Source organism: Chrysochloris asiatica, unplaced genomic scaffold (genome assembly GCF_000296735.1).
Source record: "Chrysochloris asiatica unplaced genomic scaffold, ChrAsi1.0 scaffold00116, whole genome shotgun sequence".
NCBI classification, from domain to species: Eukaryota; Metazoa; Chordata; class Mammalia; order Afrosoricida; family Chrysochloridae; genus Chrysochloris; species Chrysochloris asiatica.
The window spans coordinates 4,675,040-4,696,132 of record NW_006408634.1 but is presented as its reverse complement, the minus strand read 5'-3'; the positions used below and the strand labels follow the sequence as shown (position 1 = coordinate 4,696,132).

Here is a 21,093-nt window from a genome sequence, read left to right as displayed (position 1 = left end):
TCCCCCTCTCTCTGGGTCTCTGTCTCCCCCTCTCTCTGGGTCTCTGTCTCCCCCTCTCTCTGAGTCTCTCCCCTTCTCCCTGGGTCTGTCCCCACCCCCACCCCCAGTCTGATTTTCACTGTTCTCTCCTCTTTTGGGGTCTCTGCCCCTCTCAGGAGGTCTTTTATCTCTCACCCCTCGGGCTCAGCCCCTTCCTTTTGCTGTTCCATCTTTTCAGGGGTCCTCTGAAGTTTCTTCTAGCACCTTCGCCTCAGAAGGGAAGAGGAGGGGCCTGGGCTTAAAAGTGGGCGAGGCTTTAACTCGACTTAGAAAGAGGCGAGGCTCGTGGTCAGTGGAGGGGCGGGGATCCCGGCCTTGGTCCTGAACCCTGCAATCTAAATCCTCACCCCTACTTTTATGAAGGGAGCGTGGTGGCTCCATACTATAAACAGCAGAGATGAAGCTCTCTGCTACCCTGAAGATTAAAACAAACAAACCAGGAGTCCTGACCTAATCCCTCTCCTCCCTCAGACACAGGAGTCCCTGCCCCCAGCCTCCTCCTCCCTCTGACCCAGGAGTCCGGGTCCCCAGCCCCCTCCTCCCTCAGACCAGGAGTCCAGGCCCCCCGCCCCCTCCTCCCTCGGACCCAGGAGTCCCTGCCCCTGCCCCCTCCTCCCTAACACCCAGGAGTCCAGGCCCTCCCGCCCCCTCCTCCCTAAGACCCAGGAGTCTGGGGCCCCAGGCCCCTCCTCCCTCGGACCCAGGAGTCCAGGCCCCCGCCCCCTCTTCCCTAAGACCCAGGAGTCCAGGTCTCTAGCCCCCTCCTCCCTCAGACCTGGGTCCCAGCCCTTCCTCTCTCAGACTGGAGTCTGGCCCCAGCCCCGTCCTCTCTCACCTGGGAGTCTAGGTCCCAGCCCCTTCTCCCTCACCCTCTGGAGTCTGGACCTCCATCCCCCAGCCCCCTCCTCCTTCACCTCAGACTCTAGGTCCCAGCCCCTCTTTCCTCCCACTCTGGAGTCCCGACATCAGCCTCTCCTCCCTCAGACCTGCAGTCCGATCTCCTTTCTCTTGCTTTGTATACCTGGTCGTGTTCCTCAGTGGGGGCTGGTGCTGTGTATCTCCAGAGCCTCCTACTTTAGGTTAAACAGGCATTTTGTCTGAGAAATCTGGACATTTGGACGCTCCCCAGGATGAAGACAGCAGTTGGACTAGGAGCTTTAGAGACTGGAATTTATTGTAGACTTCTTTGTGGCCTTAGATTTTTCTAGCCTCTGTGCCTCCGTTTCCCTATTTGAGAAATGGGGCTACTATTGCTCACCTTCCTGATTCTTGTGAGCTTTAAAGGAGGCTGTAATAATCACAAAACCTGTGGATTCCAGGTAATCTCAATAAACGACAGCTACTGGTTATTGTGTTTTATTGACAGCAATTGTCACTCTTCTTGGGGGAATTGAAAGGGAGGGAGTGGGATCAGGGATGTTACATTGAGGGGATTGTAATTATTGAAATGAAACAAAGAGTGTGATGTGTTGAATGTAAAACTGATGATCTGCTCTGTACCCCTTCACTCAATTCACAGAAGTAAAAAAAATAATAGATGACTAAAATAAAAAAGCCATTCTTGTCTGCTAGCTAGTAGATTGTGACTTGTTAATAGTTAGCCTTGTTGTTGTTGTTAAGGGCCATCGAGTCGATTCCAACCCATAGCGACCCAGTACAGGGTTTCCAAGGAGCAGCTGGTGAACTTGAATCGCGGACCTTGCAGTTCAAACAGACTTTGCAGTCTGGCGCATTAACCCACAGCGCCACACCAGGACTCCCAATAGACAGCCTTACATACATTTATGTAAGCAATATTTTACTCAGTGCCCACTATGGGTATAAGGCTCCAGTTATGGGCTTACTTGATTAGGCCTCTATACTTGTGGAATTCTCATGCATATAAGTGAACCCACTCAAACTCAAACCACTGAGTCAAATCCAATTTACAGCGACCCTGAATAGAGTATCCCAGGCTGTAAATCTTTCTGGGAGCAGAAAGCCTCCTCTTTTTCCCTCTAAGTAGCTGGTGGGTTTGAACTGCTGACCTTGTGATTAGTAGTCCAGTGCTTATCCTACAGCGCCACCAGGACTCCTTTGCAAGAGAAGCAGGCAATGCATAATGTATTTTTTATAAAAATAAAACAAACCAGCGCATTGCTGTCCAGACGGAGTAGAACTGCTATAGGATTTTGTCTGATGGGATCTTTACAGTGAGTTCCTGGGTAGCCACTGGAGCTCACCCACTGGTGTCCTGGGAGACAGGCCTGACATTTGCTTCGGAAAGGTCACAGCCTTAAAAACGCTATGGACAATTCACAATAAAAAGTGTAAAAATAAATCAATACATAGGATTTAAGAACTGCCAAACTCAAAACCCAAAACCCAACAAAATCCACCACCCTAGGGTGCAGTTCTAATCTGTACGTGAAGTCACCACGAGTCAATATCAGCTCAAGGACACCAAGCAGTAACAAGTTTTACTTATAGTAGCAGACTGCTTTCGGAGTTTTTTTCACGAGACAGCGCTCAATTCCAATGTAAAAGACTGCTTCCAGTTTTATTCAGCTATTGTTCCTCCAGTATCCGAGATCAATGTCAGACTCCACTTGGTCTGATGTTTTCCAGACCGCCGAAGCTAGGAGACGTGAGGCGGGATCTTATGTCGCTAAGGAAATGTCCTGTACCTAGCTTTCAAAATTGACAGGCAAATTCTGAAAGTTAGCCAATCAACTCCAACGTCTAAGAACGCGAGTCTTCCGATTCGTTCGGGAATTCAGCGGTGATTCGTTCGAGACCCGCCCACACCGGGCACGTAGCGCAGGTCTGATTGGCTCGGGTGTTTGCGTTGTTCATCCCTTTGCAAAGAGAAACTGGGGTTACTTCCAAGCTCCTACCCTGCGATATTGGGGCAATGAGTTAGCATTCTCTCTTGGGTGATTTCTGCTCTCTTTGATTGGCTGTGGTTCTGAGCGCGAGCCTTGTCCTCGTTGTCTGATTGGTTAGTACCTTTCCAGTCTATGATTGGCACCTACCGGTTGTTTTGTGACCGCTGTTGACGGTGTAACTTTTCTGATGCCCTCAAGGTGGCAACGTTGGCGTTGGGGAGGATCGGTCCGGGACTACAGATGCAGTGGAGCTTAACGGACTACTAGGCTGAGGGAGACATTATGTTCGGGGGTCTCCTTTGCCCCTCGGAGCCCCTTGTCCCTTTCCCTCTCCATTAGTATCAACCCGTCCCTTTTGATCAACTGCAAGGTCGGCGATTCAAGGTCACTAGCTGCTCCTCGGAAACCCTTCATTCAAGGTCGCTATGGATCCTAACCGACTCGACGGCACTTCACAACAACAAACCGTGGACCTTCAAAGTTTTAAAGTTAGGCCTTGAAGGTCTCCCCAACCTATAGGGGCTCAAGGATTCCATTAAATTGCCACCCAGCATCCCATTCCCCTCCTCCTGTAGGAGCCCCTTGGATTGCTCTGGCCCCCAGCTTTCTCCCTTGAGCCTTTATCACACTCCCTCCTAGGTACATGGGTGGAGAGTTCCTCTCATGCCTATCCTTGTATTCCCCTTCCTGCACCGGTTTTTAGATCCAAGGGGGTCATCCTTGCCTTCCTCTTACAGAATCTCCCCACTTTTAGAGGCTCTTACCTACCTCACTGCCTTCATCCCACCTTAGATTTTGCCCCAGGAGTTACTATCTTCTTGACCTTACCCTCATTTCTAGTCTCTTGGACTGCCCTCTGAAAGGTCAACAGCTATTCAAACCCACCAAGTCTCTCCATGGGAGAAAAACGAGGCTGTTGGTTAAGGTCTGCAGTCTCAGAAACCCTAGAGAGAAGATCTATTTTCTCCCATAGAGTCGCTATGAATCAGAATCAACTCCGTGGCAGTGGGCCTTTTTTGTTTGTTTGTTTAATGCCTTTAGAAGGAGCCCTGGGAGCAGCAGAAGCAATTGACTGCTGGCTAAAAGATTCATAGTTGGAACCCATGCAGCGGGCCTCTCGAAAGAAAGACCAAAGGTTAAAACAAAACAAAACAAAAAATCCATAGCCTCTCAAGTCGATTCTGACTCACGGTGACCCTAGAGGACCAAGTAGAACTGACCCATAGGGTTTCTAAAGCTGTCAGTCTACAACAGAGAAACCCTGGTGGCACAGTGGTCAAGCACTTGGCTGCTAACCAAAGAGTTGGCAGTTCGAATCCAATCATTCCACTGGAGAAAGATGTGATGGTCGGCTTCTGTAGACACTTACAGACTTGGAAACCCTATGGGATCATTCTCTATCCTACCAAGTCCCTGTGACTCAAATCTATTCACAGCAAGGAAACAGACTGCCGTGTCTTTCTCCCATGGAGCAATCGGTGGGTTCAAACCATTCAACTTTTGGTTAGCAGCCAAGCGCTTAACCACTACACCACCAGGGTCCCTCTCATAGAAATTGTTGTTGTTGTTGTTGTTAAGTGCCGGGGAGTCGGTTCCGACTCATAGCGACCCTATGCACGGTTTCCAAGAAGCCACTGATGGATTTGAACAGCCAACATTGTGGTTACTAGTCCTGTGCTTATCTTACAGCCTCACACCAGGACACCTCATAAATATTGTTGTCATTATGCCATCTAGTAGGTTCTTACTCATGGCGACCTGAATCTTGGTATAGCGCTGAAGGATAAAGCACTGGACAGCACGGTCGGTTTGAACCTCAAGGTCAGTGGTTCAAACTCACCAGCCATTCCTTGGAACCCTATATAAGATCGCTGTGAGTCGTAACAGACTTAATGACATTTAACAACAAAAACAGGGTTCCCAAGGAGCGATGGTGGGTTTGAACCACCGACCATGCAGTTCAAACCGACCTTGTGGTCCAGTGCTTTATTCTGACCGTGCAGTGCCACACCAGGACTCCATAAACACTTGTTGTTGTTGTTGTTAAATGCTGTCACCTTCTTGGTTCAGTGGGGTGATCCTTGGGGCCTCCCTCAGCCTCAGGAATTCCCCCACTCTTAGGGCCTTTTCTGGTTACTGGGAAGCCCCGGTATCATTCTCTAGTTCAAAAGTTTCACTTCCAAGTCCTCTCTCACTCTAGGGTTCCCCTATTCTTCTACCTGCCAAGTCTTCCCCTCGTCTTGTTTTATCTTCAGACTCTCCTCCTTTCCTCAAATTTCTCTATCATTCCTCCACACTCTCAGATAACTCTGTGTCCTTCTCAACATTCAGACCTCAACATCTCCAGATTTCCTCTGCCTCCTCCCATCCTAGCATAACCCCCTTCTCCCCATCCTTCCACATCTGGGCCTGCTCTTATCCTCGCAGATACCTCCCCCAGAATCAGCTTTGTGGCCCCCACCAGGAATCTTCTCCCCATTGCCATCACACACGCACACACACATAGCCACTCTTCATTCACACATCCATTTGACTTCAGGGTTCCTGACCCTCTCAACCCTTTCCTCCCTTAGCCCAGACTCAAGATCTGACTGAAGTTCAAGTTCCACTCTTCCACCCCAAAGATGGTCAGAACTTGAGCAAATTACTTATCCTCGCTGTACCTATTTGCTCATCTGTATAATGTAAATTATAGTACTCGCCTCACAAGGATGTACTGATGATTAAAAAGATGTAATCAATGTTTAAACTTGGCTCTCAACATGTTAACTACGTTTTTCATGTTGATGCTTCAGCATTAAAAGCAATGCTTATAGCAAGTTAGAAAATAGGAAAATCAAATGGTGCATGAAGTTATAAAATTAATAACATAAAAACCTTCCTCTATCACCTCCCTCACCCTCTCCCCTAAAGTAACCACTCTTGAGTTTCTCAAATAACTGAAGAGGAAAAAGTTAATACGTACTATGCTGGATATATATGGAATTATTCCAGAGCACACTTAATGAAATAAGTAGGGAACCGAAAAGCGTGTAGAACATCCATCAAATGTTTATTGAGCATGTACTGTGTTCCAGGCAGTACATTCTATTTACCAGGAGAAACAGCACTGAACAAAACAGATAAGAGTCTTTAACCTCATGGAGCTTACGTTCAAGTGGAAAGAGACAAGAAACAAGAAAAATAAGGTGATAAATGCTTTGAATAAAATAAATCAGGGTAAGGAGACAGGGAGGGCCTGTTATGGGAGTAGGCTGGACTGGAGATAAAGGAAGAAGGAACTCATTTGTTAGGAAAGTAACATGGATAAGGAACAGAAAGTGATGAGATTTAACGGATACAGGATACATGAAAGACTCACAGATACAGAAAGGCCCTGAGATGGGAGGGAGGGAGAAATGATTGAATTCTAGTCCTAATTTGAAAGTCAAACTGAGCATTTCTAGGCATATTGGATGTGGAAAAGAGTTGCGAGCACTTGTAAGGTTTTGGTCTGAGTAACTGAAAGAATGGAATTACCTCGTAATGAGCTGAGGAGACTGGGCAGATCAGGATTTAGGCTCTGTTTGGGACATGATTCATAGGATCTCTTCTGTGTTAAGAAAATCATGATCTACATACATGTATACATTACGGAATAAAAAGTTTAATGTGGCATTATGGATTCAATTCTGTCCCCTCAAAACATGTGTCAACTTGGCTGGACCAGGATTCTCAGTACCTCCTCCACTTTGTCATCTGCAGAATTATCCTGCGGGATTGTAAATCCTCACCTTAATGAGACAGGAGTAGAGGTGGTTAAATTAACGAGGAAGGATGCAATAGACGAGGCTGTGTTTTGACTCAATCTCTTTGAAATATAAAAGGAATCGAACACGTGAGCAGAGATCTGAAGGACCTAGTACCACCAAGAAATATGAGATGGGAGTGGAGTGCCATCTTCAGACCCCAGTCCCTGTGCTGAGACACTCCTAGGCCCAGGGGAAGATCGATGACAATGATGTTTCCTCAAGCTGACCCAGAGAGAAAACCTTCTCCTAGAGTGGTGCCCTGAATTCAGACTTCTGGCCTCCTAAACTATGAGGGAATAAAGTCCTGTTTGTTAAAGCCCATTCACTTGTGGTATTGCCGTAGAGGTGATTCAGATGCGTAACAACCCTGGATAGGGTTTCTGAGGAGCAACTGATGGGTTTGAACTGCCAACCTTGTGGTTCAACATCCAGTGTTGACCCTACAACACCACACCAGGAATCAGCAGTAAACAGCTAGGTCATAAAGTAACGGCATTGTGCTTGGGTCTCTGGGGACAAAATGGATGAGAATAATTTTATTTTTTTTAAATATCTACTCAAAAGGAAGGAAGACAAATAGCTTCTAGCAATTAACAATAAACCTCAAATTGAATTTCTTCATTATGTGTTAATAAGGAACAACTTTAAGAAAAGCAGACCCTATAATTGTGGAATCAGCTGATGACAATTTTCAAACACGGATTTTCACAATGCCAATTCATGGAGCACAAGTGATTTTACACAAACATTTCCCAAGAGTGAAGATCTATAAAGAGTCACTTTAGGAAGGGGGACAAAAAGTTTCCTCTTCGGGGCTGTTGCAGTTTCAGATGTGGCTCATAACCACTTTATTAATGAAAAGGTAGCTTCCATTTTTTAAACGGAAAAAAAAAATCATCTTTTTTTTTTTTTTTTTAATTCCCTAAGAGGGGCTTTTTGCTCACAGGTACATATTTTCCTCTGCAGATACTTGAAAAAAAAACCAGAGTGTTCACTGGGGAGGAGAGGGCTAGTGGGTGGTAGAGGAAAGAGGTTCTTTGCTATTCAGTTTATACTTTCATGTGCTGTTTGATTTCCCTATTTTCTAACTTGCTAAAAGTATTATTTTTCATCTTAAAACTTCAACATGAAAAAAAGAGTAGTTAACGTTCTGAGTGCCCAGTTTTTAAATGTTGACTATCTTATTTCGATCATCAGTTTAAACCTGTGAGGTTGTTGTTGTTGTTGTTGTAAGTGCTACTGAGTCGGTCCTGACTCATTACAACCCTGTATAGAGTTCCCAAGTACCAGCTGTTGGGTTTGAACTGCCAACCTTGGGTTTCTCAGTCCAGTGCTGATCCTACGGCGCCACACCTTTATGCAGATGAGTAAGTACTCAGATAAGCTAAATAATTTGTTGAAGGTCTGACAGTCTTTGGGGTGAAAAAGTAGGATTTGGACCTAGTGAGTTCTGGAGCCAGGGCTTGTCCCCACTACCCTATACTCTTTCAGGTGGGTGAAGTCACCCCCATATTGTTGTTGTTGTCACCTGTTATTAAGCCAGCCCTCTACCCACAGTACAATGTGCACAGGACAACAAAACCCATGCAAAGTACCACAAAACACCACAAAGTCGATCATGGAACAGACTGTTCTGCTGCGCAAAGGGCACAGAGGACAAGGAGGCATCAAAAATTCACTGAAAAAGTCTTATCTTTTTATTTCATTTTCCCACCATCTTTTTTGTAGCAGTCTCAAATGAGAAGGAACAGACTATCTGTTATTTAGGGTAAAAAGTCGTGATTTAATGATGCTGGCTCCCCCTTTTCTTTGCTGACTGTTTATCTTCCCTTCCTGCCTCTATTTTTCTTGCTTGGGTTTGGGGCTCCTGTGTGAAAGCTCATATGGCTTAGACTCACAATGACATTCTCCTCCCATCAACTGTGTGGTGTGGAAGAGCCTGGCATGAAGTCTTTGGTGAAATGCTTCAACTTTCCCACACCCCCATGACCAGTGCTCTGTGTGGGACAAGGCTGCTGCAATGACCTTTCTGGTAAAGACTGGAGACGTCTTAGTTCTCTTGTGCTGCTATGTCAGAGACACCACAAGGGGTGACTTTCACAAACAGAAATGTATTCTGTCACAGTCTAGGCGGCTAGCTCCAGAGAAAGGTCCTTGTCTCCTTTCAATATTGGTAGACCCAGCATTCCTTGGAGAGCTCCATGTGTCTTGACAACACTCGTTCCCTGAATCTAGGAGCTTTACAGCGTAGGAAGCCCGGGGTCCAAAGGATGCATTCCACTCCTGGCTCTCCTTTTTTGGTAGTATCAGGTCCCTCTTTTCTGCTCAAGTTTCTCCCCTTTCATCTCTTTTAAGATAAAAGGTATTGAATGCCACACACTCTTGGGAGTCTCCTGAAAATCAGATGAGGATCATGGAGAGATTGTGGTGCTGTAGGATAAGCACTGGACTGCTAACCACAGGATGGGTCATTCAAACGCACAAGCCACTCCTCAGAAACTCTCTCTACAAGTCTGGACAGAGTCCACAGTACCTAACAATGAATGACAATCCCATCTTCAATCCACTTATTGGTTGATCACATCAGGTCACATCAAGGGGGATCATCACATAACTGCCACACCACTGAGAATCATGGTCCAGCCAAGCTGGCAGCTATTTTGGGAAGACACAATTCTATGACAGGGGATTTCTGAAAGAAGGGAGAAATGAGTATTCCATCCTCCCATTGGTTGCTTAACTAGCAGCCATGTTACTTTCTTAGGGGAGAGGAATGGCAGGGGTGATGAGATACTGGGAGGTGCAGAAAGCATGCCATAGTTTGGCACAGCTTAAAGACGTGGGTCAACTAACCAGTAGAGAGGGTAGCTCAATATCAGCTGTCCGAGTGTACATCACCAAACAGGGTAGGAAGTGGCCATAGGATGATCCAATCATTGGTCTTCATTCATCTGGAACAACATAGAAAGAAGAGGCATCAGGGATAGGGGGAGAGAATGGAATGTGAGACAAATTGTCTCCATGAACAACTGCCATCTTTGCCATGAAACCAGTACAAAATGGTGACCGGCTAACCATTAGCGGACTATAGAAGAATCTTTGATCAAAAGGGGTGAAATGCAGATAGAATTTCAAATTCTTATGGAATCCTGACTTTCTGGAGTCTTGGAGGCTGGATGAACTGCTGAAACTGATGCCCTGGGATCATCTTTAAACCTTAAACCAAAATACCCCATGAAGTCTTAAAACCAAATAATTGTTGCGCTTAACTAGGAAAGAATGTCTGCCTTCAGCAATGTCAATGTGTTCTCTTAAGAACCTTCAAGTCTGGAACTGAATTCAAATTCAGCCACACAGTAGACAAAGAAACAATAACATTAGTAAGCTACACTTAGAATGACCAACCATTTGAGATTTTAAAAAGGCAGCATGTATCCAATGACAAAGTTCAGAAGGGAAGAAGGAGGAACGGAAAGAGGTGACAGAGAGCAAGTGGGATGAGTGATGTATTGTGGGAATTGCAATCAATGAAGCAAATAAAATGTGTATTAATTGTTAAATGTAAAACTGTTGATCTTCTCTATAAGCCTTCACCCAACTCACAATAAAAAGTTTTGTTTTGTTTTGTTTATAAATATCCAATAATGAATCTTGAGAACTGAGTTCTACATACACATCATTTTCAAAAGTTTAGCACCATTTCAAAACTGTATTGCATGTTATATCTGAATAAAGTGACACACAAAACATCCCCTACCCTGAGTAGTTAATCTTACAGTCCAGGAACAGAGGACCCTAGGACCATCAAGGTAGAAGAGCACAAGCGGAATGTGGGACCTTATCCAGAGAAGCAGTGACACCAGAGATGGAGGCAGAGATGAGGGCATGGAGAGAAGGAGCAGCTGAGGACTCTGTACTCATGGAAAGAGAAAGGCTGTGTGCTGGCGGCCAGGAGGCTGGCTTGCAGAATATGCCCTTTGGTTGCTTAAATGATTATATATTCCTGAGTGGTTTTGTGTACATCCCCCCAGCCCAAAAAATAATAATCAGAGGGAATAGAAGCAAATACTGTTGAATGATGATACACAGAGGCGACTGTAATCATTGCAATGAAACAATGAGTGTAAAACGATATTCTCCCATGTAAACTATCACTCAATTCACACAATAAAAACTTAAAAAAAAAAAAAAAAATCCCTACCCCAAAGAAGGAACCTATTGATATGAGATTAAATGGACAACAGCAACTGGAATGATTAGACAGGAAACTTTAGCGTGGGTGAGTTCTTGTTAAAGCAGGAAGAACAAGTCAGAAAAGGAAGGTCAGAGAAGTTGCTCCATTCAACTCAAAGGATGCAATCAACGTCAATGAATTGTTTTTGTAGAAACAGTTGATTTGGTGTCTGTTTTGCTGTGTATGTTCTCCACAACAACAAAAATATAAAGTGGTTTGTTTTTTTTAAAAGAGAAAGTGGGGTGCCTGCCAGGGCAAAGTCAGAGTAGGTGAGGGTCTTAAGTAAGAAACTGAGTAGAGGAAGTTTCATTGGGCTCACTAAAGCCCTGTCATTTGTGCCTCACGGGGCAGGTATATGTAACAGGTATCCATCCAAACACTGGCTCTTTTCATGGAGCACAAGTGTGTACCCATGTCTGTAGGTCAGACGTTGGACCCAAGGCTTCTCCTGACTCAGGTAGCTGATGAACCGGCTGCTGATGGCTCCCAGAATGAACAAACAGTACACAGACCACAGGCTCAAGTCTAAAGAATGGACGAAGCAACTGTCTTATATTTGTATTTATGTCCAATCTACCACTTACTAACCATGTTGATGTTGTCCACGGCTGTCGATGTGTTTTTGGCTCGTGGCTATCCCGTGTGTGCAGAATAAAACTGTCCCACGGGGCATTCTCTGTCTCTCTTCTTGGTTCGCTCGCTGCGGCTGCAACACTTCCTTATTCGTCAGTTTCTGGATAACAAACCTCAGGGAGATGAGGCTTCTCACTCAGAAACTCTCCCTACAGGGGGCGTGATGAAGCCGTGGGAAAAGCTTGTGGCTTGAGTCAGACAGACCTTGATGGCATACTGGCTCTGTTATTTTCTTTTCGTGTAGCTTTAAAAAAGAAAGAAAGAAATCTCATTGTCTAGTGTATTTCAACTCATAGTGATCCCATAGAGCAAAGAAGAACTGTCCCCACAGCATTTCCAAAGCTGTAAATCTTTACAGAGCTGCTGGTGTGTTTGAACCACCTACCTTACAGATCATAGCCAAGCGCTTAGCCCACGTTCCACCAAGGATCTTATGACCCTAGACTCTCGGAGTCTCCAATGTGTTCACAATGGAGATGCTTTCAACTTTACAGAGTTTTGTTTTATTTTATTTTATTTTTTAAACTTTTCACTGTGAATTTTATAGACAAGATCATCAGTTTTGCATTCAACAAATCAGACACTTTGTTTCATCTCAATGATTGAAGTCCCCTCTGGACAACATCAGTTATCTGCTTCCTCCCTTCCCATCCTTTCTCAGCTTGGTCCTTAGGAACAAATGTTGTCCTTTGGATTTTGAATGACAGTTCTGTGGTGAACACACCTGTCTACCTATGGACTGCTTGGCTGAAAATTAGGTCATGAAGCTGAGCTCCTCTCTAAATGTAAAGGGTGGTTAAGAGGCATAGTCTCAGGTTCCTCAAGTCTCTTTCTGACCAGTAAAACCAGTTTTTTTATAAAATAATATTCAGTTTTGTTTCACATTTTCAGCCACTCTGTCCTGAACCTTCTAATGTGATTCATAGAAACTGATGTTCCCATTAACAAGTTTTTTGTTGTTTTTATTGCTTTTGTTGTGATAAATGCTGTCGCGTCCGTCCTAACTCATAGCGACCCTGTATAGACCTTCCAAGGAGTGACTGGTGAATCTGAACCGCCGCCTTTGTGGTCTAGTGCTTTTAAGGCATGTGGACGTTTGAAAAAGATAGCTATAAATAATCAGCTCACAATGTAGTACGCAGGGAAGGAGTTCTGGTGGTACCAGCTGCACCATGGGACAAAGATGGAGGCTGTCTGCTTCGGTAAGGATCTAGTCTCAGAAACCCTATGGGACAGTTCTGTTCTATCCTATAGGGTTGCTGTGAGTAGGAACGGACTTGATGGCAGTGAATTGGATTTGGTTTTGGTATCATTCTGAAAGTCGGCAGTTCGAATGCCCATGATAGTGCTGCAGAAGAAAGACCTGGTGATCCGTTTCCATGGAAACACCACAACCGAGAAAATCCATCCGAGCTCAGTCCTCCTCTGTAATGAGTCAGGAACGACTTGATGGCCATGGTTTTTAATTTTTAAGTGTGTTTTCACTTAACCTTGATTCTCCCCCCTTTCCTCCTTCCTCCTTATTATTACCCTGACTACTTAGGTACAATTTATGACTTGAGAAAAACATAGGCACCTTCCTGTTTTATCTGTATGTTTTCTGCAGTGAGATGAAATGGCACAGTGGCTGTAGTAATGGGCTCAAACAGAGCAACGATTGTTGAAGCTATTGCATTGTTGCCTTCTAATGTGCATGGGCTCGCTATGCATCTTAACTAACTGGAGGGTACCAAACCACAATTGTGTCATCTATTGCCTCTTTCCTTCTCTTTTTTTTAAACAATACAAAATTCAGCTCCTTTTGTTTTGTGATTCTCCTGTTTTCTGCTTGACAAGGGGTAGCCAGCCCTCCTCAGGGCTTTCTGTGAGCATCCTGTGAGCTCCCAGGAGGGGGATAGAAGAAGCAGGAAGCAGAGAAGAGGCAGAGTCCCGCCCTGCCCCCCAACAGATGGCTTTCTTTTCTGCTGGGGTACACCAGCTGGTTTATTCATAACCAAAATTTGTTCTTCACTCAGTTTTCAAGCCACATCCAGTCCTCCTTTCTTTTGTTCTTCTGTATACCCCCTGGGAAAGGAGTCCTGGTGTGGCACTGTGGGTTAACCCTGCAAGGTCGGCAGTTCAAATTCACCAGTCACTCCTTGGAAACCCTGTACAGGGTGGCTATGAGTCCAGACGGACTCAAAGGCACTTAACAACAACAATACCCCTGGGCCCAGGGGACCTCGTAGCACATTGGTTAAGCCTTCAGCTGCTAAACTAGGTGGAGCTGTTGGGGACCCCCCCCACCCACCGCCGCAAGCCACTCACAGAAGGATGTGGCAGTCTGCTTCTGTAAAAGATTAAAGCCTCAGAGACTGTCTGGGGGTAAATGCATGGCTTCCTCATGCCTCAGACACTCCAAAGAGCTCAATGCCTATAAGATAAAGTTGTTTTTGTTGTTAGGTGCCTTTGAATCTGTTGTAGCCCATAGTGACCTTACGCACAACAGAACACAACACTGTGTGGTCCTGTACCATCCTCACAATTGTTGTTATGTTTAAGCCCCTCACTGCTGCCACTGTGCCAACCCATCTCATTGGGGGCCTTCCTCTTTTTTGTTGATCCTCCACTTTTCCAAGTAACAAGATAAAGTTGAGAGTCCCTGAACAGGGATGACAATTCTCTGACGCCTCATCCTAGATGGCACCTTCTCACATAGTCACCCACTGCCCTTCCTCTGCACTTTAGAATTTATTTGTTGTAACCATTTGTTTCCTTCACACAAAATTAGTAATTGTGGTGCTGTGGATTAATGCGCAGGGCTGCAAAGTTGGTTCGAACCACAAGGTCGGTGGTTCAAGTTCACCAGTTGTTCCTTGGAAATTGTATACAGGGTCGCTATGGGTCAGAACCAACTCAACGGCACTTAACAACACAACAGTTTTTGCTTGTATGCACTGCAGCTCAGTGTAAAAAAAATTAAAATCCTCACAGCTGGACCAGTTATTAACATCATGAGACAAGATTGAAGTTGTCAAAGACTCATTTTGCTTGGCTTCACAATCAATACTCCAGGAAGCAGCTGTCAAGAAATCCAATGATGTCCAGCATTAGGCATAAAAAAAAAACAAACTAAAAACACCAACCAAACCATGGTATTTTCAATAGTTTCATATGCATGTGAAAGTTAGACAGTGAATAAGGAAGTTGAATAATAAATAAGAATTGATGTGTTTAATCATGGTGTTGGAGAAGAATATTGAAAGTACCATGGACTGCCGGAAGAACAAACCAGATCTGTTTTGGAACAACTATAGCCAGAATGTTCCTTAGAAACAAGTTGATGAGGCTTCATCTCTCATACTTTGGACATGTTAGAAGGGATCAGTTGCTGGAAAAGGACATCATGCTTGGTAAAGTGGAGGGTCAGTGATAAGCAGGATGACTCCTAATGACTGGCAACAGAATGGGCTCAAGCATAACAACTGGAGAACGGAGCAGGACATCCTGTCATGCAGAGGGTCGCTGTGCGTTCGAACCAACCCGATGGCACTTAACAATAACAGTCTTTGCTTGACTTTGTTAGGATTGTCTTTTTAGGAGGGCCCTGGTGGCACAGTGGTTAATAAGTACTTGGCAGCTAATACAAAGTCCAGTGGCTCAAACCCATCAACTGTTTCAAGGAAGAAAGATGTGGCCATCTGTTTCCATAGATCCACAGTGTTGGAAACCCCATGGCCTGTTCGTTTCATTTTAACCAAGGGTTGGCAAACTTTTTCTGTGAAGTACCAGCAAGTAAATATTTTAGGACTTGCATGCCAATAACTCAACCTTGCCATTGCGTGTGAAAGTAACCATACTAAAAAGTAAAAACAAAAAACCCCAAACCCAAACCTGTTACTGTTCATTCCAGCTCATGGTGGCCACCGGTGTACACAGTAGACGTGGGCTCTTGGCTGTTTTTTGGTTGTCATCTTTACAAAACCAGATCACCGGCCATTCTTCTGGGATGCCACTGGCTGCGTTCACCCACCAACCTTTTATGAGCAAACCTTGTGTTCTATGCAGAGACCCAAAGCTGTCATACAAACCCACCAATCTCATTGGCTGCTGTGGAGTCAATTCCAATTCATAGAGACCCAATAGGACAGAACAGAATTGTTCCCTAGGATTTCCGAGGCTGTAAATCTTTACAGATGCACACTGCCTCATCTTGCTCCTGTGGAGCGGCTGGTGGGTTCAAACCACCGACCTGTTGATTAGCACCCAATGCTTAACCAGCAGTGTCACCAGGGCTTCATAAAGCAGCCATGCTGTTGTTAAATACCATCAAGTTGGTTCCAACTCATAGTGAGTACAAGGAGTACATGGTGGTTTTGAACCCCTGACGTTGCAGATAGCATTTTAGTGTTTATCCTATAGCATCACACCAGGACTCCAAAGCTGTCATACATAAATGAATGTGCACGACTGTGTACCAATAAAACTTTATTTATGGGCATAGGGATCAAAATGTCACACAATAATCATGTGCCAGGAAACAATGTTCTTTTTTTTTTGGCATTTCCCCCCAACCATTTCAAATGTACACAAAAAACCATGCTGCCTAGCTCAGGGGTGGTACAAATCTCAGTGGGTGAGATTGGGCCTGTAAGCCTTGTTTGCCAGGTCCTAATTTAAAAATTGTTCAAGGTTCTTTGAGACTCTGTGAGGCCATAAGTAGTCAGTTAGGATGATGCCTGGGTATTTCCATGGAAAATATTTTCCAAGGCCACTCAGGACAGCTATACCAGTCTATTCCAAATACTGGGACCTGTAATAATATGGTCATCCTTGGAGGATTAAAAACACCCTATTTTCCTTACCCTCTTTGTCTTGCTCCCTTTTTCTGTGACCCAGGTCTCAGTCCTAAAGCTCAGCAGACCCTCGGTGGAATCTGATTTCTGCATACTCAGTGTTGGCGTCCTTAGGTTCCTGGGTCCCCCAGGGTCTGAGGGCTGGAAAGTTAACAGCAGCATAATGCAACTCCTCTTCAGTATTCTTGGGTTCTGGACCTTGTGAGGATGGTCTTGATACTGGGCAAATGGGTTTCTTTGGGGCCTTTGGTTCTGGAGGGCGAGTCCTTGCAGGAGGTTGCTGGGAAGGAATGCTTGGTGTGGCCTTCTGATTCTCAACCTGAGGGAATAACAATTATCCATCACTCGTTTGTTCAACAAATATCTGAGCACCTACCATGTGCCAGGTACTCTTTTAAGAGCTGAGGATGCTACCCCAAACCAAACCAAACCAAGCTCACTGCCATCGAGTCGATTCAGTCTCACAGGGACCTTATATGTAGGGTTTCTGAGACTGTAAATCTTTACCTGAGTAGCCTCAGAGATTCTCATCTTTCTCCTCAGAGCAGCTAGTGGGTTTGAACCACCAATATTTTGGTTAGCAGCCCAATGCCTAACCCACAGTACCACCACCAGGACTCCTTGAAGATACTACAGCCAGGAATAAAAGCAAAGTCCCTGCCCCACACTGAGCTGACTGTCCCCCTGTGGCAAGCAAGAAGAGACAACTAGCAAAGAAACAGGCACAGCTGACCCTGGAAAAATGCAGCGGCTAAGGGCGTCGACCTCCCTCGCAGTCCAAAATCTGTGTGTAATTTATAGATGGCTCTTAGACAACCTGAGTTTGAACTGCAAGGGTCCACTTAAATGTGGATGATCAGCGTAACATGGCATTTTAAGTGGATAGTTGCAACCTTTGAGCTGACTGTAATAGCACAGGGAGAGAGATCCAAGTATAAGGTGTGGTGCTGTGCATCGGCCCTGGACTGCGAACCACAAGGTTGGTAGTTCAAACCTACCACCTGTTCCTCGGAAATCCTGTACAGGGTTACTGTGAGTCGGAACCAACTCAACGGCACTGAACTCCAACAACATACAGTTCAAACCCATGTTGTTCAAGGGTCAGCTGTAGTATTGTCGTTAAGTGCCATTGAGTCAGTTCCAACTCATAGCAACCTTGTATAGATTTTCTAAGAAGCAGCTGGTGGGTTTGAAGTGCCAACCTTTTGGCTAGCAGCCCAGGGCTTACCCCTCAGCGCCACACCAGGACGCCAGCTAGACATAGTACTGGATCATGAAAAATGCTGAGAAGAAAACCAGGCAGGGTTGAAGGCAGTGGAGGGGAGGTAGGATGGGTATTTTTAGTCAGGGAAGACAGGGAGAAAGGAGGTCTGGTGGATCAGAAGGTTAAGCATCAGGTTACTAACTGAAAGGTCAGTGGTTCAAGCCCACCAGCTGCCCTGAGGGAGAAAGATGAGAAAGTGTGACTCAGTGAGGATTTGCAGGCTGGGAGACTCCACGGAGCTGTTGTTCTCCATTGACCTGTGGGGTCACTGTGAGTCAGAATTAACTGACAGGCAGTGGTCAGGAGGGAGAATCGCTGAAAGTTTTAAACAGGAAAGTGACGTGCCTTGATTTCTTTTTTTAACTTTCTATTTTGAAATGATTATAGATTTTCAGGAAGTAGCAAAAATAGTAGAGTTTCCATGTGCCTTTGGCCCCAGTGGCAACGTGTAACTCAAGGACACTATCAAAACCAGGGCATTGACATTGATCTGTGTGTGTAGTTTGCAGTTTTATCGCATCGTGGGGAGTCCTCTCATGTCACCGTAATCAAGGTACAGAACTTTCCCACTCACGTTGTTGTTGTTAGGTGTCGTCGAGTCAATTCGGACTCAGGTCGACCCTATGTGTTGCAGAGTAGAACTGCGCTCCATAGGGTTTTTGAAGCTGTGGTGTTTTGGGAAGTAGATGGCCAGGCTTGTCTTCTGGGATGCCTCTGCGTGGGTTTGAACTGCCAACCCTTCCAGCTAGTGGTTGAGTGCTGTTGTCAGAATTACTAAGAAGGTTGGGGGTAGAGGTATGTCTGACCTCTGTCCACCCCATGGAAATCAGCTTTGGATGGTTCCTGGTCATCATCCTCCCCACTGAAGAGTGACAAGTTCTGATGTTGTTACTTTATGTCCCCACAGTACTTAGCTAAGGACTCCTGTCCCATTCATAGTGTTTCTCATACATGTGCTTATCATGTCTCCATCCCTAACCCTGCACAGCCACTAACTGGGGAGCACCAGCTCTATAGTTTTACCATTTCAGGAATGTTATAGGAATACGATAGGGTGAGTATAAAACCGATGTTGTCCCATGTAAACTATCACTTAACCCACAATAAAAACTATTTTTAAAATGTTATGTACATGGGCTCATGTAGTATGTGTCCTTTTGAGACGATATTGAACGTCTCCATCATCACTTTCCACAGATATACTCGATTTGATTCCTGTGTATTTTACTTAGCAAGGTCCACTTGTATAGTCCCTGTTTATGTTGTCTATAAAAAGGTATTTTTTCACTTCCTTGTTTTTATTCCTTGAGTTCCATCCAATTGGTTGTGTATATCAATAACTTGTCCCTTTTACTGTTGTTTGGTCCCCCATAGAGTGGATATACCTGTTTGTGTTGTAAATGATAATATGTACAGGGACTAGATTAGAGGAGTTTAACAGTAGAAGCAGAGAGAACATAGAGAAGGCTACAGTTGTGTTCAGGTGAAATATGGTGCATGGATGAAGGGAGGTAGGAGGAATAAGGGAGAAGCGGTTGAAGGAGAAGCTAATGGAATTTTCTGATGGATTGTGTGGTGATAGGCAGGAATGGAAGCTGACACGAAGGCATTAGATTTGAGCTTAGTTAGAAAGCTGGTGGTGATATTTGTGAAGATAGGAGTACGGAGGTAGAAGTGTTGTATGTGGTTGAGTTAGTCCTAAGCTGGACTTTGAATATGGCAAGTTTGAGTTAATGCAACTCCTTTTCAAATTAACGTATTAGCTATTAATAACAAAGAGGAAGATACAGAAGATGTTTTTACCAACAGCTGCACTTTGAAATTGATAAAACATGCCATCAGTATACACTGATAATGACTGATGATTAGAACGTGAAAGTCAGAAAAAATAAGAAAGATCAGTATTCGGAAAGTGTGGCTGACCATGGTGACAGGAAAGATGATGGAGATCACATGACAGAATTTTGCAAGACCAACGGCTATTCATTGGAAATACCTTTTTATAGACAACATAAACAGTGAGTATACAAATGGACCTTGCCAAGAAAAAATACACAGGAATCAAATCGAGTATATCTGTGGAAAGTCATGATGGAGATGTTCAATATCATCAGTCCGACAAGGTCAGGGACTGACTTAGAACAGACCATCAATTGTTCATATGCAAGTGTAAGTTGAAGCTGAAAAAAATGAAGATAAATCCATGAGAGCCAAAGAAGAGACTTGAGCAGATCCCACCTGAAATTAGAGCCCATCTCAAGCATAGATTTGGCATACCGAACACTAATCCTGAGGAGTTAAGGGATGACATCAAGGACCTCATGGACAGAGAAAGCAAAAGGTCCTTAAAATGACAAGAGAGAAAGAAAAGACCATAATAGATGTCAAAAGAAACTCTGAAAGTTGCTCTAGGATGTAGGGTAGCTAAAGCAAATGGAAGAAATGGTGAAGTAAAAGAGCTGAACAGAATATTTCAAAGGGCAGCTCAAAAAAACCAAAGAAAGCAGTATAATGAAATATGCAAACACCAGGAGTTAAAAATTCCAAAAAGAAGAACATGCTCTGTATTTCTCAATCCGAAAGAACAGAAAAAAAACAATCAAGTTTTGGTTGCAATATTTGAAGGATTCTGTGGACAAAATATTGAACAACCCAGGAAGCATCGAAAGATGATGGAAGGACTACATAGTCACTGTATTACAAGGAATTACATGTCGCTCAGTCAGGAGGTAGCATATGATCAAGAGCCAATGGTGACGAAGAAAGAAGTCCAAGTTGCACTGGAGGGTGAAAATCAAGACTACTGGAAATGATGGAATATCAATGAATATGTTTCAACAATGCAGGAAGTAATCACTCATCTAGGCCAAGAAATTTGGAAACAGCTACCTGATGAACTACCTGGAAGAGACCCACATTGGTGCCCATTCCAAAGAAAGGTGACCCAACAGCCCATGAAAATCAAGAATAATTTTCATTAATATCACATTAATATAATGAACAAGGAGCTCTGGTAGTGTAGTGGTTATACGAATCCAGCTGCTAACCTCAAGGTCAGCAGTTCGAAACTACAGCCGTTCTGTGGGAGAAAGATGAGGCTTTCTGTTCCCTTAAAGATGTGCAGCCTTGGAAACCCTGTGCAGGCTCACTAGGCGTCAGAAACGACTCCACAGTAACTCAACAACAATGTAATGAAAATCATTAATATCACACACAAATAAAATTTTGCTGAAGATAATTAAAAGGTGGTTGCAGCAGTAAGTAGTCCATCAACAGGAAACTTCCATAAATTCAGACCACAGTCAGAAGAGGATGTGGAATGAGGGATAGCATTGCTGATGTCATGGTGAACTTGACTGAAGGCAGAGAATTCCAGAAAAATGTCTACCTATGCAAAGGTGTTTGATTGGATGGATCATAACAATTTATG

At 44.4% G+C, this 21,093-nt stretch overlaps 1 protein-coding gene across 1 annotated transcript in view; it reads right to left on the bottom strand.

Moving 5' to 3' along the window:
• Positions 1-2,794: 2,794 nt before the first annotated feature.
• LOC102813451 (sialic acid-binding Ig-like lectin 14-like) overlaps positions 2,795-21,093 on the bottom strand; it is a 37,166-nt gene continuing 18,867 nt past the window's right edge. Inside the window, exons 7-9 of the mRNA XM_006868358.1 lie at positions 16,495-16,665; positions 3,054-3,140; positions 2,795-2,876 (exon numbers count right to left, since the gene is read on the bottom strand). Of these exons, the coding sequence (XP_006868420.1) occupies positions 2,795-2,876; positions 3,054-3,140; positions 16,495-16,665 (340 nt within the window). The remainder of the gene's footprint in view (positions 2,877-3,053; positions 3,141-16,494; positions 16,666-21,093) is intronic.